The following is a 23,993-nucleotide window of genomic DNA, read 5'->3' on the forward strand; positions in this document are numbered from 1 at the left end:
CTCTCTAGAAAACCTGTTCTGAAATCCTAAGGTTGATGCTGTTGCCTAGAGACACTAGTTCCTGGGGACATTTTCATTCTAGTTACAACCATCAGTAGTTACTCTATTTGCTTCCTCCCTAGTACTGGAGGAAGTATGGCTAGGCTTATTTTCACTGATGATCTCTCTTCCATTGTTAGTACCCTTCCCAATAAATTAATCTCTGAGGATGGGGAAAGTGACAGGAGAGCCAGAAGGGTAGTGGGACCAGGAGATCTGGTGGTTTTGGAGACAGATTCCCAGGGAAGAAATAAATTTCCATTGGGCAGGGGAGTAGTTTGGGCCACTTGCATTGACAGAGTCACTGAAACATGACCTCTTGAGCCTGGGAACAGTCACTCAGAGGATTGTACATTCTTTTTTCCATACCCAGGAGCCATGAGAGCAAACTTCCATCTAAATTGGAGTTCAGCTTATTTAAGTTAAGGAATCTTAAACAAACAAATAATAAACCTATCTTCCCTGGCCCCAGCCCCTTTCTCCTTTGTTTTATGTGCCTTATAGTATTTGTACTGTGCTTTGTTCTTTCTCCCCATGGGACAAAATACAGCTTCTGGTTCTTGTTCTATCCAAAACAGTGACCTCCGGGCTTCTGGATGTAGAAGGGGATCTCATGGCAAGAGCCTCGAATGTGCAGGCAGGGGTAGGGTTGTAGTCCTTTGTGAAGCAGATTTTATTGTGATTTTTCTTGTCTTTGTTGACTTGTCACTCTTTCTTTTCCTGTCTTCCTGCCCAGTCGTTCCTAGCCCTGACCTTTCTCTCTCTTTTGGCAGAAAGAAGAAATGCGCCTCCTCACTCTGGGGGGCCATGTCGGCTTTGACAGTCTCCCAGACCAGCTGGTCAGTAAGTCCATATCTCAGGGCTTCAGCTTCAACATCCTCTGTGTGGGTAAGTCTCTGAGAAAACCTGGCAGGAGAATAGTCTTTGAAGTTCAGTTAGAGGAAGTGACTCTAGGGGACTGAAGATGCAGTCACCCCTGGGACTGTCTAGTATGACTGTCACAAAAGGAAAAGAATTTGGGGAATAGTGCTGGGGTCAGAATTCAGGTTCATATGAAGTCCAGAGTTTGGGTACAGTAAAACATGACCAAAATCACCAACCTGGATATCAGGGTATTCTGATATCAGAGGAATTCTGGAGAGGAGTTATGATCCTTGGCCTAGAGAAGTCTGGGGGTGGGGGGGCTAGGAGATGTGATTTGGTAACTCTTGGTATTAAGGTTATTGTACAGGTAACTGGAAGACAGACCAAGAACAGGATGGGCTTAGTTATCAGGGGAAAACATTTAAATTCAACATATAGAGGAATTCATGGGTTAGAAAGGGTTTTGACTTTGGCAGAGGATTCTTCAAAGAAACTCCAGAAGACCTAGAGAAACTAGAGGCATTAAAATGGTGGGATGTGTCAGGTGTCTTCTGGAGGGACCTCTATGCCTCATAACATAACTCCATCAGTGTAGGGGCAGCTAGGTGGCGTTAGGGGTGGCTACATGGTGCAGTGAATAGAGCACCAACCCTGGAGTCAGGAGGACCTGAGTTCAAATCTGGCCTTAGACTCTTAACACATACTAGCCATATGACCTTGGGGAAGTCACTTAACCCCAGTTGCCCTGCTTTCCTCCTCCAAAAAGCATAAAACCAAAAAAAAAACCCATCAGTGTCTGAGTAGTTCTTTCTATACATGGGGATATGGATACATGTGGTTGGGGTTGTGCTGTCACAGTGTGAAGACTGGGGTTATGAGAGGTATTATCTATCCAGAGACCCTAGGGAATGGCTCAGCCTCCCAAACTGGGCATTGTCCTCTTTGGAGTGAGAAGAGCATGGTCCTGGTACTGTTCAGTGGAGATGGAGGAGATAAGCATCCAGCATGGCTTCCCTTCATCTTTTTTTTTTTTTTTTGGCAGGGGGAAGGCAGGGCAATTGGGGTTAAGGTCACATAGCCAGTAAATATCAAGTGTCTGAGACTGGATTTGAACTCAGGTCCTCCTGACTCCAGGGCCGGTGCTCCATTCACTGTGCCACCTAGCTGCTCCTTCCCTTCATCTTTAAGAATAAATGCACAAGGGTGGCTAAGTGGCACAATGAATAGCACCGTCCCTGGAGTCAGGAGGACTTGAGTTCAAATGTGGCCTCAGGCACTTAACGCTTACTAGCCGTGTGACGTTGGTCAAGTCACTTAACCCCAATTGCTCTGCCTTTCCCCCTCCAAAAAGAAAAAAAAAAGAATAAATGCACAAGCCCCTGAGCTGTGGGGAAGAAAGCTGCTAGAAACCAGGGTGGCCTTAGGGACTTAGCCCTGTTGAAGTGCCTCCCTCCTTGTCTCTAGACAGTGATTGTCATGTTTTGTTCCTGGCTGTATGGCCTGCGGAGGAGATGCTCAGTGATATGATACAGATAAATACATGTGCACAGGCATCGTGCAAGTGCTTCACATACCAGACATTACATCATACATGTCACACATTTTGAGTCTTCTTAGCTTTTTACTTAAAAAAAAAATGTATATTCCTAAGTTTACTGAAGCTGGAAGGAGGAGTTACTCCATGTGGGAGCAATGAGTGGGGAGGCTGATTCTTAGTTTAGCTGAGCATGTGGCTTCTGCCACAAGTCAGCTTCTGTCCTGATCTGACCTGACCAGCCTGCTCCCCACCCCCCTCATGCTTTAGCCAGAGTTTCCTGAACCCGAAGGCAAGAGAGTCTGGGCAATACCTTCCCAAACTCCAGACTCTGGTTTAGAAGTTAGAAGGAGAGCAAAAATCCCTTCTCTCCACTGACAGCATTCTATGCTTTCCCAGGGGAAACAGGCATTGGAAAGTCAACACTAATGAACACACTCTTCAACACAATCTTTGAGACAGAAGAGTCTGGACACTATGAGACTTGTGTACGCCTCCGACCACGTACTTATGACCTCCAGGAGAGCAATGTGCACCTCAAGTTGACCATTGTGGATGCAGTTGGTTTTGGAGACCAAATCAATAAGGATGAGAGGCAAGTGGTGTGATGTCTGGTTTTGCCCCATCCTGTTCTCATCACCTGCTATTTTAATAAACAGTGTCTACCATGGTCAAGCTTTGGCCACCCAGCTGTAGGGGCCCTCCTCTGCTGTCATTCCCTTGATTAGCGATTCTGCCTTTCTAGGAGTTAATATGAGTTTCTCCAGCTCAGAGACTGTGGATTTTTTCCATGCAAAGTCGGATGATAACAATTTGGGAAAGCGTCTTTTACCATATTGTACTTACAATGAATTACCTGTTTCTGTCCTTTCCATCAGACATGAAGGAACCAGATTTTCAGCCTGACTAGTACTGGTTCAGTATGGCCTATCTTAGCATCTTAGAGGACTTTTCCGTGGGGAATTATCCTTTATAGTCCGTCCCATGTAGACTACCCATTTGGGATTTGACTTATAAAATTCATTTTATGAAAACCACTTGTTTCACGAGGCGTGGACCCTGAGTTGTCAGTCCAATGACATTTGTCCTGAGCTAAGTAAAACAAAAGAAGTTTGCTTCATGTGAGGGGCTGGGGGGAAACTTAGATTTAGAGATTCATAGAATTTTCGAGGTAGAAACAGGTCTTCAGCCTCCTATTATCCAAGCTCATCATTTGCATATGGAAAAGCTGAGCCTGAGAGGCATCATCCTGGTAAGGTGGAAAAAGTACTGGAGGTAGAGGCCAGGACCAAAATCTAAGCTGCGTCCTTTTCTGCCTGTGTGATACTGGTGCATTGTGTTGCTTCTCTGGCCTCAGTTTCCCCACATGTCAAATGAGGTGCTAGTCTAGACCTCTGAGGTCCTTCCAGTTCTCAATCTATAATTATAAAATCCTGTAATCTAAGGAAGTGGTGTCTGATCTGAATCGGCCTTCAACATTTCCTGAAGAGACCCTAGCTGTGAGTATCCAAGTGACTGACCTCTTCTGCTTAGGAGAACTTTTTCTCTCATTGATTGAGGACCTGAACTGGACCTAGCCTGCAGAGCAGCCCTAGCCTAGCCAAGCTCCTTTATTTAGTCCTATGGCACAACTCAGGTCTGGGCCTGTCTGATGGCAGAGTCTAGTGGTTCCCTTCCTTTCTCTGTAAGCCAAGCTAAGTCCTGGGCCCACAGGTTTGATGAGGTGGCAGGGGAAATAGGGGCCCTGAACTCTTTGGCTTCCATCTTAGAGCTAGGTTGAAAGATCTTTGGGTCCCACTGCTGCTGGAGGAATGCACCCCAAGGGTTTTAAAGGAAAGGCCTAGTTCTGCTAAGTGAGTGACAGGCAGCTTGGCTCCTGGGCCTTTCACCAGGATTTGGCCTGGCCTCTTTGTCTGTCCATCCCTAGGCCTGATGGAGTTTGTCTGTAGTTACAGGCCTATAGTTGACTACATCGATACGCAGTTTGAAAACTACTTGCAGGAAGAGCTAAAGATTCAGCGCTCTCTATTTGACTATCATGACACGAGGATCCATGTCTGTCTCTATTTCATCACCCCCACTGGGCATTCCCTCAAGTCCCTGGACCTGGTTACCATGAAGAAGCTGGACAGCAAGGTGGGAAACACTCCTCCCCCGTTCCCACCCTGCAGTACCCCCACCCCAGGCAGGGAACACGCAGCCGCTCCTGCCGCATGGGTCTGGCGCCAGGAGGCTGACTGCAGGCATGCGTGTGTCCTCCCAGAGCTGAAGCACCTGCCGTTGACGTGAGGCTTAGGGACAGCACCTTCTCGACATCTTCGTCAGCCCCGTTTCTGAGCTGCTCACACAGTGCTTTCCACTATTCATCATCTTCCCTATTTCCTGTTTCTGCTACTGAATGGCCCTTTTGTCTTTTCTCCACTGACCCTTCCCCAAGTCAGTTCCATTTCTAATAAGCATTCTCAGCTGATGCTGCTTCTCAATCCATCCATTCTCTGCTTCTGGACTCCATGCTTAGTTGATCTACCACCTTCTTCTGCCTTTCCCTGGCTCTCCTCTTTCCCTCCCTGGCTCTATTCTTTTATTCTCTGTGGGTCTGAAACAACCTCTATCAGAAAGCTCCTCATTTTCTCCCTCTCACACCCCCAAATCCATCACAGTCCCTCCTTTGCTTCCTGCCTTTTTCTCAGCTTTTTCTCTCTCTCTCCCCTTTTATCCATGCATGAATATCCCTCAGTTTGTCCCCAACCCCACTGAAAAAAAGGTAGAGAAAGAATATAAAGAAGGATCCCAGTGTGTATGTGTAAAAACTAGAACTATGAGAGTCCTTGACCGTAATAAGAATATACATGTATATGTACACATATACATTAATAGATACATACACATACATGTACATATATACATACCCACATACATAAAAAATATCTGGGAAGGGTTGTTCGAAACAGGGTGCATGTCAGTCCTCAGGGTGAAAGACCAGGAGTGGAGCCTCCTTCTTTTGCCCTTTGCCCTGGGTGAAAGAAGGTTCTTCTGCCATTTACTTATGTGAGAAATAAAACTTCAGGACCACCAAGGTAGAGCTCAGTGGACCCTCAGGCTTCTTAAACTTTTTCTACTTTCGACCCCTTCAGTGCTTCTTGAACTGTGGGTTGTGACCCCATATAACTGATCTAGATGGGTCTGCTCGTCCTAAGGATGAGAAATCTGAGTCCCAGAGCAGCTAAATGCCTTCGGGTCACACTGATAACAATGAACAGAGCAGAGATTCAGACTTGGGGCCTCTGGCCCCTGATCTACCTCTGTTTCCACTTTGCTCTGTGGCTCATGCTGTTTACTCTGAGATATTGGGTTTTTATGAAGGCAGTTGCCTGGGCATTTGGCGAGGGATTCCCTTTAGAACATGGGAGTTCCTGAAGGCTGGCTTACGCTCTCAGCTAGAGGAATCCTGCCTGCACTCAATTGTTTCTGTCTTTGGGTCTCATTGAGTTTAGGGGTGGTTAATTTCACAGAAGTACAATTTCTGTCAATCGTGGCAGTTATTTCTTTTGCACTTGGGGGGATCTGATATGTTTTTGTCATTGCATCCCCCTATTTCTGGAGCCAACCTATTCAACAACGGTTCCCTGCCTAATTATGGTATTACAGCTGATCCCAGAATGCTCAGAGGAACCTGTAGAGAGTGGTTCTTTTTGCTGCCCCTCCCAGCGCTCTCCTCTGAACCCCTCAATCACCTGTTACTCGCCTCTCCCTGCCAGGTGAACATTATCCCCATCATTGCCAAAGCTGATACCATTTCAAAGAGTGAACTGCACAAGTTCAAGAACAAGATCATGAGCGAGCTGGACAGAAACGGGGTCCAGATCTACCAATTCCCTACAGATGATGAAGCAGTGGCAGAGATCAATGCTGTCATGAATGTGAGTGGGACCCTGCACTCCTTAGACTTGGGGACTGCTGCAGGGGTAGGGCGGGATGCTTGGCAGACTTCGTAACTGCCAAACTTTTGGTCCTTCAGGCCAGGCCACAGCCACGGTCGCAGGTCACATAGGATTCATGCACAATCAGTAGGGACCTCGGGTGTAGAGTGGGTCTGAGCCTTTCCAGGATGTAGTTTTTGTTGTCTCCAGCTTCAGGGAGAGAAACTGAGGTCTAGAGTGTCTGGGTGTAAGGGATCCTGACAGATATTCACATCTGACCCCAGGGTTTTCTCTCTTGTTTTTTAACTGGGATCGCAAAGCCAAGAGGCCCAGATCTCATGTCATCTGTAATCTTCCTTGTAACTCTGGAAGCTGGATTTTTGAGGGAGGCAGGGAATCTGTCTGCTCTGAATTCACGTAATATTGATCTCTATTTCAGGCCCATCTGCCCTTTGCTGTGGTTGGCAGCACTGATGAGGTAAAAGTTGGGAACAAACTGGTTCGAGCTCGACAGTACCCCTGGGGTGTTGTGCAGGGTGAGTGAGGGTAGCAAACCTCTGGAACCCTTCTCCATCTTCCTGCCAGGAATGTGGGTTTGGGGGGATGAGTGTTCAGTTTAGAAGAAATGAATTTGCTCACATGTTTGTAAGAGCATATCTGCAAAGTAAGGTGCATGTGTATTCATGTGGCATTTTAAAAGTTTGTCTGTGTATATATACATATATATATCAGCTGTTTTTAATGATGTGTAAATAGAACTACTATTTATATTTTAAAAGATCTCTTTTATTTTGGTGACTGGAAAGAGCAGCAGTCCCAGAGCCTCTTTGCTCCTTGAATATTTGAAGTGTGCATGTGTATTTTGTGTGTGTATGCATGTGTGTTTGTGTGTGTGTATGTGTATAATGCACGTGTGTATGCATATCTAAAAAACCTATCTCCACTTCAAGGTTAGACTAGAACTAGGGTCTAGTCACCAGATACTTTGGACTAGGAAGGAGAAAGAGACAGGAAAAATCATTTGAAGAGAAAACTACAAAACTTATCAGATAAAACGATCATATTGCAAAATGGATTCTTTGTTTAAACCCAAACTGTGCTTTCCTTCAGATCTTGGTTGGATGCTCTTAAACTGGGTATCCAAGAGTTTCACAGAGTTGGGAATAACATGACAGAGTCTAGTTGCAGTGGACAAGTTTAATTTGTGTGTGCTTAGGACTTGAACAACGATGTAGAAGGAAAAACAAAAAACAGTGTGGTGTCAAAAATAAGACTGCTGAAGTTTGTGTCTGGGGGTGTGGATTTGAGCCCTAGTCTAGCTGGGCTCCATAGCATGATTTTGTGTGAATTGTGTCACCCTTGGCCCCAGAGTGCTCATCTGTAAAACAGGAGGAGGAAGACTGTACAATCTTTAAGGAATTCTTCAGTCCCAAGCTTCTATGAGTCTATGAACTTTAGCTTCTCCCTCACTGGATGTACCATCATAGGGCTCTAACCCCATCCATGCCCCATTTGTTTGCCCTATGATCACCCAGCAGGTACCCCATCTGTCTGCTCTGTAATCTCTGAGTGCCTGTCCATTTGTCCCCTTTGAGTGCCTGTGTCTGTCCCATGCCCTCAGTGGAGAATGAGAGTCACTGTGACTTTGTGAAACTCCGAGAGATGCTGATCCGTGTCAACATGGAGGACCTCCGAGAACAGACACATAGCAGGCACTATGAATTGTACCGGCGCCATAAGCTTGAAGAGATGGGCTTCCAGGACACAGCTGCAGAAAGCAAGCCTATTAGGTGACACCTAGCTTTTCCCATGCATGACCCTTTTCCCATGATGGAACAAAACCCTCTTAGTAGGCCTCTGTTTTTCAGAGACCATGGGCTTAGATCACCCCAGTCAGTGGAGGATGGGGTGGGTTTGACCATCTTCATTCAGTAGAAGAATAGGTTTTATCAAGTTTGGCTGACTTCCTGGGTCTGTCTTTGTTTTGTCTCAGGTTGTGGGACCCTTAGAAAAGAGTTTCTGAAATCCCTTCCCTCCCTTCCACCCTAACCACATTATACCTGCTTCCTTACTAGCTACCTAGTCTTCCATATCACTGGTAAACATCATTCTTTGCCCACCCTTCTCTTCATTGTTACAACTCTCCCTTTTATTCATCTGCCATCATTCTGTAACCCTCCCCTTTGTCCCCTCTCCCTGGTCAATGCCTGGGCCTGTTTAGCCTCCAGGAGACCTATGAAACTAGGAGGAAGGAGTTCCTGTGTGAGCTGCAGAAAAAAGAAGAGGAGATGAGACAGATGTTTGTGAACAAGGTGAAGGAGACAGAGCTGGAGCTAAAGGAGAAGGAGAAAGAGGTAAGTGACAAATCAGAGGTTCCTGAGTGGACTATGTCAGTTGACTGAGGTCTGGGAGAGTGTGGAAGGATGCTCTGTTGAGGTGGTGGACAGTCCAAAAAGACTTCTGTCTTATTCTTACATCCTTGGAAACCCACCACAGGGGCCTAGAAATTGGGTACAAGGGTTAAGACCCACAAAAGAATCAGCCTGGGAGAATAGGGGACATCTCAGGGACCAGGTAGGACCTTGGAGGAGGACATTTCTTTCAATAAGCAGATTTCCCCTCTAGCTTCATGAGAGATTTGAGACCTTAAAGAGGACCCACCAGGAAGAAAAGCGGAAGGTGGAAGAAAAGCGACGGCAGCTGGAAGAGGAGAAACTCGCCTTCAATCGGAGGAAGGCAGCTGTCGAGGCCATGCAGGCCCAAGCCCTACAGGCCACCTCACAGCAACCACTGAGAAGGGACAAAGATAAGAAAAAGTAAGTGGCTGGCACGAGCCCACTCACTTTCCTGCTTTCTCTCTGTCCATTGCAGTGACCAGGATAACCTCATTGGCAAACCTTGGTTCTGGCCTATGGTTGTAAATGGCCTTGACTTCAAGCCCAGAACCATCATTCAGGCATTCTATTGGTGTGGTATCATAGTGGGTCCCTGCCTGCCCCTGTCCTTTTTCTTTTTTCTTCACTGATTATTTAAGGAAGGAGGTCAGGTCCTGCCAGGTGTCCCAGGCTGAACTGTTTTTTCTGGGGTATAATGCAGACTGTGTGGGTGGAAGAACTGCCCCAGGGAGGGGACAAGCAGAATGGAAGACAGAGATACCTGCAGCCCAAGGGAGGCACAAACTGAAGCCAGGCAGTTTTCCAGATGGTGCCAGGTGATTTCATGGTTTCTGCTGCTGCACAGTGGCCCTGCTGCTCAGCACAGTGCCATAGGGGAGAGGGCACTACCCACAGTCAGGAAGGAAGGCAGGCCTGTCTCATACATCTGGTGTCTGTGGGCCCTCAGGCAAATCTGCCTGAGCTTCAGGGTCTCCCACTATAAAAGGAAGGATTTGACCTTGACGGTCTGTCTGTATGGTCCCTTGTAGCTCTTAAACCTAGGATTCTATGATCCTGTGATCCTGCTAACTAACATCTGCTTGCAACTGATTATCTGTAGCAGGGAGATGGGCAACCACATGGTCACAGGGACATATAAATCATGTCATTTCAGTATCAGCTGGAAAATGTATGAGTAGGAACTGTTTGAAATTTTTGTCTAGACAGGAGGACCTTATTAAATACCCCAGCTACTGCCTAGCTATTGTAAAAGTCATGCAGTCATGGTTCTGAAGCTGGATGTAATGACCCTGCTTTTGGGACTTTGAGAATCAGGAACAGATAGACAGAGAACCCCTCAAGGAGGAGTATGAGCCAGAACTACTCCTCAGGAGATAGAAGACCAAGGGTGGGTCCTAGTTAGAAGATCCCTCGGAGCAGCAAAATATTCAGATTCACTGAACCTCGAAGTCATCTTTGACTCCTGTTCCCAAAAAGGCTAGGAATGACTCTGAATCATTTTGCTCAGTGTTTTAAATAAACTAGATTTCTTCACCCAGATCTGGAGTCTCAGCACAACCCTACCCTCCAGCCCCACTTATGGTTTGGAATGAAAGGTTTATTGGAGAGGTTGGAAACAGATGAAGGCTATTTGCAGTTTCAGCCTCTGGGTATTATACTGGGTCCCAGGAACCATAGATGTCTATCTCCTCTGGTTTTTGGAGCCTCAGAGGTGAGGCAAGTGCAGGTAGAGGTCCTCAGAGGCAGATATTGTGTCCTTGTCCCAGGCTGCTGCAAATTTGGTAGCTGCCATGTTGGGGAAGAAACTGAGAAGAAACTCTGGATTGGCTCTAAGGCATCAGGAGGATCAGAGGATGTTGGTAGTGAGGGAAGCTGGACATTGACCACCACTTTAGACTTCTCTTCTTAATCTACTTCCAAATGATCCTTCTCCTATGGGTTTTTCTAACTTATGGGATCTGACTCTAACTATTCAATGTACATTAGGCCATTAAGTTTTTAGTTAACTCAGATTCCTATTTGCATATGAATTGCCCTTTTAAAAAAAACAAAACAAACATTTGTGACGACTCTAGTCCCAACCCAAGCCTCCAAGTTGTCTTTTCAGTTCAGTAGGTATAACGAAAAGATGGTCAGATTTGAAGTAAGGAAAAACTTGGGTTTGAATCCTGCCCCTGACACTTAGTAGCCATATGAATATAGACAAGCTAATTTTCTTTGAGTTTTCATTTCCTCAGCTATCAGTAGGGATGCCTTTCTCATAGAGCAACTGTTAAAAATCAGATGAGGTAATATTTATAAAGCACATTGTAAACCTTCAGGCATACTATGTCAGAATCAACTAATGTCTAAAAACATTAAACTTTCATCAAAGACCTGCTATCTTTAGGGATCTGTGCTAGTGATACAAAGATGTGACATAGACCCTGTTCTCAAAGAGTATATGGCCTAATGGAGAGGATGGGGGAATTGTCTCCAAATACTGTGATACAAGGGAGGTGGAGATGAGAGCAAAGAAGAGGTTCAGGCAAAGCATGATGAGAAATTTGAGGGAGAGATCCCTTTCAGTTGGGGTCCAGGAAGGCTCTGTGGGAAATGGCCTCTCAGGCCTTGAATGAAAAGGATTTCAATAGCCAGTCTCCCAATTGTGGGGAGAATCTTTTCCAAATATCAAACAGGTATTCATCAACTTGATGGGAGAGAACATTATAAGCAAAGGCATGATGGGAGACTACCAAAGGAGGAGGGAAAGAACATAATCTAGTTTATATAAAGTATATGATGGGGGAGTAGTATGATAAAAGGCTGGGAAAGATAGGGTACAAAACCTTGAATTCCAGCACTGAGTTTATGTAGTGGAGAACCACTCCAAGTTTCTGAATAGAAAACTGACATCCAGACAGCCCGTGAGAATGATGGGTAGCATGGAGGGGGCTGAATGGGAGGCAGAAAGAGCAATGAGGAGGCTGTTCCAGTATCTAGGAGAAAAGAGTTGAGGTCCATCGTGGTTGTAGTAGAGGAGAGCCTAGCTATAAAAAATATTTGGAAGTAGAATGAATATGTTGGCAGCTGATAGGTTATGTGCAGTGAGGGGTCAAAGCTGACTCTGAGGTGGGGCTAGAAGGATGGGCATACCGTCAACAGAAAGAGAGGAGGTGAAGAGGACAGCTTCTGGGTAGGTGATGATGATCTCAGCTTAGAACGTTTTGACTTTGAGATGCTACCAGAACATCTGGGTAGAAATGTTGAACATTAATGGGAAATACAGAAGCAGAGTTCTGGAAGAGCTGGTGGCATCACCTGTGTAGGCTGGAAGACATGGGTCAGGAGGTTGGCATCAAGGGAGAGAGCAGAGCACCCATTGCTTGAGGAGCTTGAAAAGTGAGAGAAAAGGGGCCATGGTGGAGTCACTATAGTCAGTGTGAGTTCAGGGATTCTGACATAGTTAGGAAAGTCTATCTACCCCGAAGATGACCTGTGGGATTGTTCAGGCTCTACTTTTGACATTACAGATAATTGAGAGTTGACTGTAAACCCTCTTCTGTGCCCTTCAAATGAGCCTGTTGATCCGTTTTCCAGTTGTTTTTAGTAATAAGGGATGGACATTTCCTTGTCTTCTCTTTTGCCTCTTAGCTCCTCTCCTCCCTTTGATCCCCAGAGCCATCCACTCCTTCCAGATTCCAAAGCACATTGCTTGTCCTGTGTGTTTAGGAAACATTTCTGTCTCTGCCTTCCCTTGTTGACAGTGTAGCAAAGTATCCTTGGTTAGGGTTTGAGCCCTTGAGGCACAAATTCTAATCTCGTAAACTTTCTGTATGCCTCTGGACAAATACCTCTTCACTGGAAGGCACATGTTTCAGTGGATAGTGCTGAACTTGGATTCTAGAAGGCCTGGGTTCAAATCCTGCCTCTGCTGCTTAGTAGCTGTGTAACCATAGACATATCACCTACTTCTCTGAGCTTGTTTCCTCATTTAAATGGGGATGATAGTGCCTGTACCTCTAGTACCTTCATCACAAATTTGTGCTGAGACTCAGATGAGAGCAGTAAAAATCCTTTGTAAACTTGAGCGTACTACATAAACGTCAATGATTGCTATTTATTTGTATTGCTCTTCTATCCTCCAACCCTCTTCAGTGAAAGAAGAAAGATCAAAGGCCTTCAGGATAGAACCTGAGAGGTACAGGGAGACAGGACAGGCTTAGGGGATCCCGGTCCAGTGTTTCAGAGGGAAGATTTCATTCTCACAGCCCCTGTTGTCCTAGAGATACCTGTGCTCAGGGATCAGCTTTGCCCCCTGGGGAACTTAACTCTGTCTCTTTCTCTCTCCCTCTCCCATTAGGTGTATAGAGAACTGTTTTAAAGAAAGTTATTTCACCACACCCAGAAATAACTGGCCGTGTAACCTTGAGCAAGTTACTTAACCCCAATTGCTTTTAAAAAAAATAAAAAGAAAGTTATTTGACAGGAGAAATAAACCCTGTCTTTGCTCAGGGTCACATTTATTTAAAACATACCCTCTGAGGGAGAACCTCCAGCTTTTCTTCTGTCACATGATTTTCATGGTTGCCTCATTTCTGCCTTTTATCCTGACCACTTAATTTGCATGGAAGCTTACTGGAAGCTTACCACCATGGTAGCCTTCGTGTCTGCATTCTGTTTGTCTAGCAGCAGATGCTCAGAGAAACCTATTTCCTTCCATAGGCTGTAGTTAGTGAAGCATCCCAAGGAATCAAAGGAAGCTATTTTACTTCTGGCATAGAAAGAAGTGGAGGAGTGATCGGGTGGTACCATCTTGGAGGAATCAGTATGGATTCTTGGATTAGCTTTGCTAAAAAAAAAAAAGAGACTGGGGGTGGGACTAATGCCTGCACAGCAAAGAAAAAGCATATGACCTTATCCAAAAAATAACCACCTGAGAGAACCAGCAGAAGTGGTTCAGGCCCTGGGCTCTGAGCCTGGGAGGAAGGCTGACCTAGGGCAAGGGTTAGGGTAGCCAGACCCAGCTAGCATGACGCCAGGTTCTGAGGTGAGTGGTAGATGAGGATCCCTGGGCTAGCTGGTCAGTCACTGAACCCTTCTGAAAAGGTTGGGAAAAGAAAGCACTCTTATCAGTGGTTCCTGGGGGCACAATTAGCTTGTGCTGGTTCCTGCTCCTTCCTGCCTCAGCTAATTTGCAGTTTCATTTGGGTTGCAACTTTGAAGCCCAGGTTGATTTTTGTTACTGTTTTTTGAATGGTTAACTGGATGTAGTAGAAAGTTTCAGTCAGTTTGCAGTGGTGAGCAGTGGTGTGGGGATGGCTCAGGGTTTGGGGAAAATGCCATCCCTCTCCTCCTCATGGGGAGTACGGAGTGCTGGGAGGCCCATATCAGTGCTAGCTATCCTTTTAATGACAATGTATTAAAAGGTGTTGGCTAATTGTAATTGCTTGTTAAATATGAATCAATTTTTACAAAGGTATTTCCAATCAGATCATGATGCTCAGCCCACAGTGTTACAGACTGAAGCTGTTTCTCCGATTTAGTTGTCGCAAATGCCAAGCTGACTGCTCTTTCTCACTGTCTTGTCTTACCGTATTTTGCTTCTCTTTGATTTGGTCTGCATATCTTTTAATGTGTGTGTTTTTTTTGTTTATTTTTATTTTTCAGTTAAAGCACGTACAGATATACTTGTCGAAAGGACATTAGACTTTCATGTGTTAAGTTGCTTGAGTTACCTACCACCTTGTGATCCTTCTCCCATAACATGGTGTGAGGACAAACTGAGAGCCAGTACAGACTCCAGTGTTTACAGCAAAAGCTGAATACTCCTCATGGGGGCTGCAGCCTGTCAGGCCCCACAGGCTGGGCCGCCTGCCCCTCCGCCCCCATGCAAAGACAAAAAAATGATCTGATGTTGGAACTGACACTGACAAGGCTTATTTTTTTCAGAACCAGTGGTTGGTCTTCCATTTATAGTCTCACCATCTCTTGATGGAGCGGTTTGTGCCGATTTAATGAAGCCCCACGACCCCAGCTACGTTGTATTTAACTGTTCAGAGTTGAGATGGCTACTTACAAGGTGCCTGCCCTAGGTGTAACCAAACAGTCTGGTATATGTGCTGTGCTGTGAGATTCACTTGAATTGCTTTAATTTTTCTAATCATAGTTTAACTTTCCTAAGAATTTTTTAAACACTTCTAAATTTGTATCTTGATGCGAATAAAGCCAAGTAATATCCCTTCCCATTATTTCTTATAAATAACACACTTCCCATTAAAACAAACCACTAAAATTCTCTAAGCTTTTCTTATGTATTATTAAAATATATGCAGAGAGATGGGTAATAAACTTCATATTATGACAGTGCTTGGAATTTCTTTACTGACAAAAGTGATACATAAAATCAGGTCCTTCCTACTGTTGGTGTAAATGGAATGGCAGATGATAATAGCATATGACCAGTGGTACTTACTGAAAATGGAAGAATAATTAGCCCTGTGTCTTTTAAAATGCTTGTTATCACTTGCGATACAAAGTCTGCTCCATATACACCTATAGAGAAGAAACTAGTCAGTCAGAAGAATATCTTGATATAACATTGCTTCTAAAGTCATCATTTAGTTTTCTTGACTGAAATGAAGAAGAAAAATTATGAAGATGTCTCATTTATACAAACAATACAGGAATTGTCCACAGCACTAACTTTTTCTCTGCTAGCTGTGGAGAGAGTGCAATTTGGTTTGCCAGATATTGGAAAGATTGGGATTAAAATCCGAAAGAGCAAGGCACTCAAACATGCTGTTGGTTATTATGCTGAAAGGAAACAAATGTCCTTTCTCCTTGGTGCCTTTAGAATCTTCCATTTATTGTTTGGGCAATGGTGTTTTTGTTTTGTTTTGTTTTTGCCAATGCAGAGATGTGGGTTTTATTGCATAACTTTTAGTGGATGGTCTCTAAAGAAAAATAAAGTCTTTATTCTTCCCTCTTTATTTCCCCTTCCCTTCCCCCCACCCCATACACTCATCTAGCCTGTTTTAACAGTTTCCAGAACATATTCTTGGGTTCCCCCTTGCTCCCATCCAGGACAGTTTTCCACTTGTGGGGTGGTGTGAACAGTGCCTGGCTTTTGTTGCATCTGTTCTCAGAAGCAGCATCTATGCATTGGGAGCTGAGCTCATCCTGGGATGGGGCGGATATACTAATTCTCAAATTATTTGAGAGAAGAAATTAGCTATTTTTATGAATTTATTAAATTCACATTATTGTGCAAGTAGAGACCTCAGGAGAAAATAAGTTAAATTTGTATGTATTAGACAGTCATGTTAGGGTGGGGCTTCTTTTCTTTCCTTTAATTTTTTAGATCCAATTCAAGAGTTTGCTGAGAAAAGATCATCATGACTTGCTTCTCTCAGCTAAATTTGTTGAGAAGTAGGAGGCCTAGTGGCTCAATGCATTCACAGGTTCTGTAGGAAAATAGAACAATCTGTTTATTACTAGATAGAGTGTGGGTGTGAATCTTGGAACTTGAAAAAGAGCCAGAAGACCAGTCAGCAACTACTGACTGCCCTTGTTGAGGCCAGCTATATTGAGGTCTGGAATGTGGATATCCAAGGGAATGGATATAAATAACTGTATCCTGATTGGCTGCCCACAAGCACATGGATTCCAGATGTTTCTGATAGAAAAAAAGTGAACTGTGAGGTTTCATCTAGGCTGTCTTTGTTTCATGAAACCTTAAATCTTGGTCTGATTAGCCTTACCTATCTATACCTGCCCCTCAGCAAGTCACACATGTCAGCATAAGCTTATACATGTATTGATTTTCTTATGTTTATTTGTATTTGGGGTTTTGTTGTTGAGTTTTTGAGTTGTGTTTGTTTTTTTTTTGTTTTGTTTTGTTTTTTTACTGAACCAGACTAGTAGTCCTTGGTGCATTGAGGTGAGTTGAAAATCTATGTCTTATTTAACGATCTACCATTATGGTATGACACTAATCTACCTGACTTTCTTTATTTCTTGACATATAAAGGACGACTGCCCATTCCAAAGGGTCATTTGTGGGGAAAGAATGTCCAGGGTTCCACCTGCATATGTCTCTTAGTTGCCATTATAAGCATACTTTTGGGGATCACCATAGCTTTTCCTATCATGTCTTTTGTAAAGTAAATTTACATGTAAAATGATTTTGGATGATTTGAATTTTGCAGACTTTCTATGTGTGTGCATTGTGTAAATGTGAATGAGAGTCTACATTAAATGTTATGAGTGTTATTGGGTAAGGAGAATGACTTTCTGATTTTGTAACATTAACATGCTTTTCCAAACTGCTTCATTCATACATTCATTTGTTGACTGTTTTTGTACCTTTCTGTTCACCTTGTACTCATTTCTTTTATTAAATTTCACCTCTTTTTTTTGAGTTTTGTGGTGTCTTTTTTTTTTTTGGCAATAACTTCTCCAACCTAACAGCATTACCAGATATGCTTATTTGCTATAAAAACCAAGAGCAGTGGCATTTGTGTTGAGTTAGACAATAGTGTGCTTGCCTGGCCATGTGAAAGGAGCAGGTGTTGGATATTCAAGGACAAGAAGGGATGGGGAATTCCTGCTGCATGTCTTTGTATTTTCCTGCTTGGTGAAGGAAAGAACTGGGGAATGGAGAAGAAAGAGTATCAACCAATCCATGAGTATTTATTGATCGTTTCTTGTGTCCTGTACCTAAGCCCTCTGGGCAAGACCAAAGGATAAAACACAGACCCTGCCCTCCAAGAATATATACATATATTTAAAAAATAACTATAAAGCACTATTAAGTTTTAAAAAATAAGAGATTCATAAAAAAAAGTCTCTTCCATGGAGTAGTCAGGGAAGATTTCATAAAGGAGGTAGGACTTCAGAGACTGGTAGGGATGGTCATAAAATAGTGAACTATATATAACTTTGCATCATTAGTCTGCATGGTGACTTATGATTCAGGCCCTTTGGGAAGGGTCCATGATACCTGATTCTTCCATCTGACCATGCCACCCTTCCTTTTCAGTGCGTATACCTATTAAAAAAAAACATCTGGGAAGTGTTTACTACACATAGGGTACTTAGATGCTGTCACATTTTTCCATCCACAAATAAAGTCTCCCAGAAAATGTGTTCCCAATACAATTGTAAGACTTCCACATCCTTTTTTTTTATTCTCATGGCAGGTTTGTTTACAACCTGAGTATTAATTTTGTATAATTCTTCCTGGTGCCCCTACCTTTGGAATTTATAGTATACTGTACTGAATGTCAGGGAAGAGTCAATTGCAAGATTCATTAAAGGTTATATAGCAGAACTTACTCTGTTATGTCATGGTAGAAAGGTGTGCAGTAGAGGAAATCTAGATAGATCATAAGTACTAGGTTTCCTGATCCCTGTAGTCTCAGAATATGTGGTTCTGAGCATGAATCCTAAGGTTTAGTTAGCAACACAGCAACCCCTTTATGTTGTTTACATAATTCAGTTTCATCTATTAATTTGGTTTCAGTGAGAATTTATTAAGCTGGCAAATCAACCTGGATTATACTGTTTGATAGTGGTGACCAATTCCATACAATGCAGACTCCAATAGAGGTTCCCCATCTCTGCCTGATGATTTGTCTTGGCCAGTTTGGGCATACCTAAGTATTACTGTTATTTACACACATCAGACTTGTTGGCATTGATGCTTCAGCAAGAAGCAAAAACAACTAGGAAGTTAACTAAGAGCTATAAATGAATGGTCTGAGGTCCCCCTAGTGTGTACTTCTGTGGTCAAACCATCATAGGACTGTATCAAGAATTCCAGAAAATGAGTCCGTTCAAGAGAATAGAAGACAGATTGTCAGGACAAAAAGCTAAACATTTAATACTTTCCATTCTTGCCTTTTGTGGGGATACTGTTTGAGGGCACCAGAAGGGCAGGAACAGTCACTCCCAAAGCACTGGGTTTTGAACCCATTGTTTTAAAATGTAGACAATTGATCCAAAGAACCATTTAGCTGCAAAGACAAACCATATAGCCTTCTAACTAGGAAGACATTTTGACTAAGCCTTTTCATCCTTCCTGAGCAGATGTATTGGGATATTGGCCTTAAATCAAGAGGGTCAAAGATGTACAGGCCTAGACTACAATATCACTTTCATTGCCTAGATAGTTATGGAAGGGTGATTTGTTCAACTTCACAGTAATGCTCAGTGTGAGACTGAAATGGGCAGGGGAGGGTAGGCTGTGATCCCAAACAGTGATACTGAAGTCACAAGCAGTTTTTATCTCCACAGTGTCTCTAATGGAGATAGTTGGAGACCAAAGCATGTTTGATGAGTAATGACTTAAAATAGTCAATTTTTAAAAGAGGAGATGAAAGAATTGCCAGCTTTCTCTGCCAAGCTATGAGATATCTGGATGGATACATCACAGCCAGGCAGGCAAAAATAAAATATAAATCTATATTTTTATATATTTATGTAAACTTACATAAATATATGCTGTATATACATATATCTATATGTGTGTGTATGTATGCCTTGAATTGCTTAATAATGAATCACTTCAGGGAACATTTCATCACCTTTAAAGTTTATACAAAGTGACTGTTTCAGTAATGAACTGCATAATTCAATAGAAAGAACATTGGATTAGCCATCAGGAGATATAGGTTTTTATTCTACCTCTGTTAGTAACTGGCCCTAAACTGGCCAGTCACTTCCCCGCCTCTAGGCTTCAGTTTCTTCATCTATAAATAAGTGTTAAACCAGGTAATTTCTAGAGGTAAATTCCAGCTCTAACATTCCAAGACTTATTAACCAAATGTATGCATTGAGTAGAAGTTGTTTTCCTAGAAACAGTGAAGTAAAACTAAAGAAAAGCATCATACAGACCTTACAAACAGAGCAACTAAGAAAATTGTGATGCATTTACATTTGACTATACAAAACTATAAAACTAGGGAGCAAAGAGAAAAAAGAGAGAGGATACTTGGCCAGCCCTTGAGAATGTATTTCCTACTAGGGGATGATGAACGGTCACTACCCGCATGCCAGCTCCTTGGGTACAATTAAAATTTGGCCTCTTCCAGGTGCTCCTGTGGCTCTTGGTTCAGATATTCAAGAGTTGACATGTGCAAAAGGACAGAGTTCATAGCCAAGAACTTTACCAGCCTCTGAACATTTTGGTTGGAATTCATTCACTACTTATACAAAGACTAAAACGTCACTGGCTAGAGAAAACAAGTAAATAATGATGCTAAGGTATTAAATGCTTAAAAAAGCATTTGGGGGAAAAAAGGAAAAAGAAAAAAACAGTATTTCTTTCCTTTGGGTAAATGTGTGCTATATGCTATTCTTTTCAAATTCTGCCAACACAGTTAATTTATCCTTTAATAATGCCCCTTTATGTTGGCTAGAGCAATTGTTTTAAACTAAGGAACTGTACACAATTAGTAGTAACAAAGTAAAAACTTGTTTCTGTTTTTGTAGGGTGATTACATAATTCCCTTGTTTACAACGTGTAACTTAGACTTAGTAACAAGAGAGGATACAAATCACTACTGAGCAAGTGATAACAGTGTTCAGTATCTATCCATAGTGATTTGGTCCCATTTGAACAAATTTGCTGAGGTATTTAAGGTTTGATCTCTTTGGTCTCTCTTAGCTCTCACTCCTAGAATCACTGGGACTTCTTTTTAAAGTAATTCTATAACCATCTAGTTTGACTATGGAAACAGTAGAAAAAGTGTTGGTGCAGCTTCAAAAGGCCAAGAATTGTCACCCCAAAGAGACCTTCAAAATCTAGATAGAAAAGCTACTTAAGAAGGCCATTCATTGTCTTTAGGACAGGCTGTGGTCATTTTGTTCTCTGTGGGACTTCTAGCTTTATATTCAGATTTCCTCACCCCCCCCCCAAAAAAAAACACTAAACAAAAGGTATATAAAAATAATACCAAGTGACCTATGTAATAAATAATACTGTACAAGGTTTGCAGAACTCTTTCTTTACATACAGTTCATTTGATCTTCCCAACAATCCTGTGATACTATTATCTCCATTTTACAGATGAGGAATCTAGGGCTTAGAGAGGTTTGAGTGACTCAAGGACCTCCCAAGGTCTCTTGGGGCAGGTAAATGGCATTTTCAGTGGCTTTATTGGCCTCCTTTCTATAAATCCTGATAATGACCATTTCCCTAGCTGTAATTTTCTAGTATGTTTCAGGGTAAAAGCTTTCTTATGACTTCTCCATATTATATTACATAGATGCTCCAACAGAAGAATTCAGAGCTGCAATCAAAACTAGAAGTTAACAGATTTAGTTTGTTCCCTAGGGGTATGAATTCTACCCTTCATGGCAATGATAAAATAAGGAGCTGGTGAAATAGGGGCAGAAATCTAACTGGAAAGTTAAATATACATGTGGTTCTAGGCAGAAAGCCTTTTTAGCTGCGGAACTACAAAGAAATAGAGCAGCCATGACTAAAGCTATACCACATCACCAAGGGTTTCATATGGCTGCTGGACATGTATGATTTTAGACCAGCTTATTCATCTTTAACCCCCCCCCCAAAGCAATTAATCTTCCATTTTAAGTGCATTCATCTTCAAAATCAATAAAATATGGCCTTCACCCTAATGTGCATATTTCATCTTAACACATTCATCTTATGGGAATCTAAAAGTGTCAGGCTCCTTTCTCTTTCCTGTTCTGTAGCTCCCACAGTCACATCCTGTGAGGTAGAGAAATGAATCTAGGAATTACATTCCAAACCTAACCCCATGTCCAGCAATGCCTTACTCTGAACTAGGCAAGTCTCTCAGCCACAATCTTCCTTTATCTAAGGTGAGCTTTTGATGATCAAGAGAGAAACAAAGACCCAGGATATGATATGATAGCAGAGGAGCTGTTTTTAATGCTGTAGTCTGACCTCCTAGCCCCTTGGAGGAGGAGCGTTCTATATCAGGGAGAAAAAACTTAGGCTGGATTTTCTTGATGCATCAGCACCTTTGTGGTATGAACACTTTCAAGAACACAAAGGAGGCTTGCATGCCACTGGGGGGTGATGGCCATAGAGCAACTGTTGGAGAAGCTGGTCTGGAGTGATTTTGATTCCTACCTGTGCTTTCTACCTTTCCAGCTCTAAGGGGATGATCACAAAGTCCAACGTGGAGCCCTTAAAGTACGGTAGCTGGTGGCAAGCCATTCAGTGCTGCTGCAACTGCCTGGTCAAGAATCCGACGGGGCAGGAGCGATTCCTCTGAGGCAGCTCATTTAGTAGACGGGGACAGTTGGATAGCACCATAACCTGGAACTGGAGTGAAGAGATTTTTTTTCTAAAAAAGTAAAGAAAAAAAATTAGAACATCAGCAAACTCTTTACTTTAAACATTATCATCAACCCAAAGTACAAACTAGTTCAGATTTTTCACATCAGGGAAATTCAGATGTTGCCGGCCCCCCTTCCCTCCCCCCCATCACAAAGATGACAGCATGATGTCCATCCCAGTGGAGTACAAATCATTCAAATATGGTTAAGGAATCTCTGCTTTCTAACAAACTTATAAACTCACAATCCTGAAATGCTAAGATTGCTGAATAGCAACAGGAGCTGTCAAGCTAAAAGAAAAATTATGTATGTCATTTTCACATGGCAAGAAACTTCTTAGCTTGGTTGTGACCCTTTCCTGAAAAGAAATTGCTCCTGGTAACTTATCATTCATCATCATGTCATAGACTTTTTCTGTTCTATTCATGTTGCATAATTTTGCCTTACTAACAAATCATTTCCCTAAGGAAGACTATCATTCCTCTTTTTTAAAAAAAACCAAACACAAAAACCACTACCTTTTTTATTTTAAGTGCCAGATCAGTATGATCTAAAGCCTGAATAAAGGTTAAACATATGGGTGAGTAAAAAGACAGCTGAGAGAATGTGTGTGTAAATTATAGCAATCTGATAGCTTTTTATGTACAGTATTATTAGAATGGAAAAGTAGAAATATTTTTGCAGTGTGTATTTTAAAAATGAGAGAAAAACTATCATTATAGTGCCGTCTAAAATATTTGTAAAGTTAATGTAATCATCTTTTAAAAGTGGGATTCTGATTGAATAATATTTTGAATATTGGTATATTTAAGGTCTATTTTCCACTGTTATATTCTTCATAAGACATGCAGATAGTTTAATTCATGTGCAGACAGACCCTTTGTTGTGCATCTGTAGTCTTACTTGGTAAATAGCTGCTTAAACCCAAACAAACCAACCTAGAACCCCCCAAATTCCCTTGCCTACAGGGAATAAGAAGTCCACCTGTGCTGCTGTAAAAAAAGATCCTAGGGAAGACTTCCTAGGATGACCTTCTGAATTCTCAGAAGCTCTGTAGGAGTACAATGATGATACATAATAAATATCATCATGAGTGGTATTACTTGTAAAGAGATGAAAATAAAAAAAGACAGATTCCTAACTGGGGATGTCGTGATTTGCTTTTATTTCCTTTTTAAATGCATGTGCAAAGGGAGTCTAGTTCTTTTAATATATCTAGACTTGTTTTCTTCTTTCCCTTGCCCCTGCCTAGTCATCCTTAAACTTTCTTAAAAAGAAATACCAAAATTGGTCTTGGTTAATGGGTAGATCTACCCTTTGACAGATATGCAATCCTTCAACTACATACAGCATCTGGTTTCCTCTTTGAACCAAATCAAAGTTCTGAATAGCAGGTCATTCATGGCGAGACACCAGTCCTACCTTTTCTTTCAGCAAATAGAGGTCTTCAAAATTTGGCTATACCATCTCCTTTAAAGTTATGGGATACCTCCAGCAGATATTAAATTATCTTGACTTTGCAGTGATTGTCTTCATAGTTTTGTAGGGTCACAGATTTAGAGCCAAAGAGAATCAGAGGTGATCTAGTCTAACCCCTTCATTTTACAGGTGAGGAAATAAGGCACACAGACATTAAGTGGCCAAAGTCAAGAGAATAGTAAGTATGAGAGCCAAGATCCAAATCTAGGTCCTTTACCTCCAAATCTTCTACAATACCATATGTTTGAAAGTTTTCTTAGAGCTCTTATGCAGTTTCATAGTGGATAGAGTTCTGGACTTGGAGTCAGGGAGATGTGGTTTCCAGTCCTACCTAGGCTCAGTCTGAATTCTGCCTCCTCACACCCACAACCCACACACAGCAGCAGAAACTCATCCTACCCAGCCATATGAAAGGAAGGGAGGATTGGGATGTTGAAAGAGCAGGTG

At 42.5% G+C, this 23,993-nt stretch overlaps 1 protein-coding gene across 7 annotated transcripts in view; it reads left to right on the forward strand.

Moving 5' to 3' along the window:
- SEPTIN8 (septin 8) overlaps nucleotides 1-23,208 on the forward strand; it is a 36,071-nt gene extending 12,863 nt beyond the window's left edge. For 2 of the 7 annotated variants that reach the window (XM_069103852.1, XM_069103851.1), the window contains 9 exons: nucleotides 813-927; nucleotides 2,837-3,032; nucleotides 4,387-4,573; nucleotides 6,196-6,357; nucleotides 6,797-6,893; nucleotides 7,979-8,147; nucleotides 8,579-8,711; nucleotides 8,983-9,173; nucleotides 21,880-23,208. In XM_069103852.1, the coding sequence (XP_068959953.1) occupies nucleotides 822-927; nucleotides 2,837-3,032; nucleotides 4,387-4,573; nucleotides 6,196-6,357; nucleotides 6,797-6,893; nucleotides 7,979-8,147; nucleotides 8,579-8,711; nucleotides 8,983-9,173; nucleotides 21,880-22,003 (1,365 nt within the window). In that variant the 5' untranslated portion in view covers nucleotides 813-821 and the 3' untranslated portion in view covers nucleotides 22,004-23,208. Of the gene's footprint in view, nucleotides 1-662; nucleotides 683-812; nucleotides 928-2,836; nucleotides 3,033-4,386; nucleotides 4,574-6,195; nucleotides 6,358-6,796; nucleotides 6,894-7,978; nucleotides 8,148-8,578; nucleotides 8,712-8,982; nucleotides 9,174-14,402; nucleotides 17,155-21,879 lie in introns of those variants that run through there. The other 5 variants (XM_069103850.1, XM_069103849.1, XM_069103855.1 and 2 more) reach the window with 5 other exon arrangements.
- The last annotated feature ends 785 nt before the right edge of the window (nucleotides 23,209-23,993 follow it).

The sequence above is a fragment of the Petaurus breviceps genome, unplaced genomic scaffold, assembly GCF_028583685.1.
Source record: "Petaurus breviceps papuanus isolate PSGF00001 unplaced genomic scaffold, PetGlider_PUasm1.0 64, whole genome shotgun sequence".
In the NCBI taxonomy this organism is placed as follows: domain Eukaryota; kingdom Metazoa; phylum Chordata; class Mammalia; order Diprotodontia; family Petauridae; genus Petaurus; species Petaurus breviceps.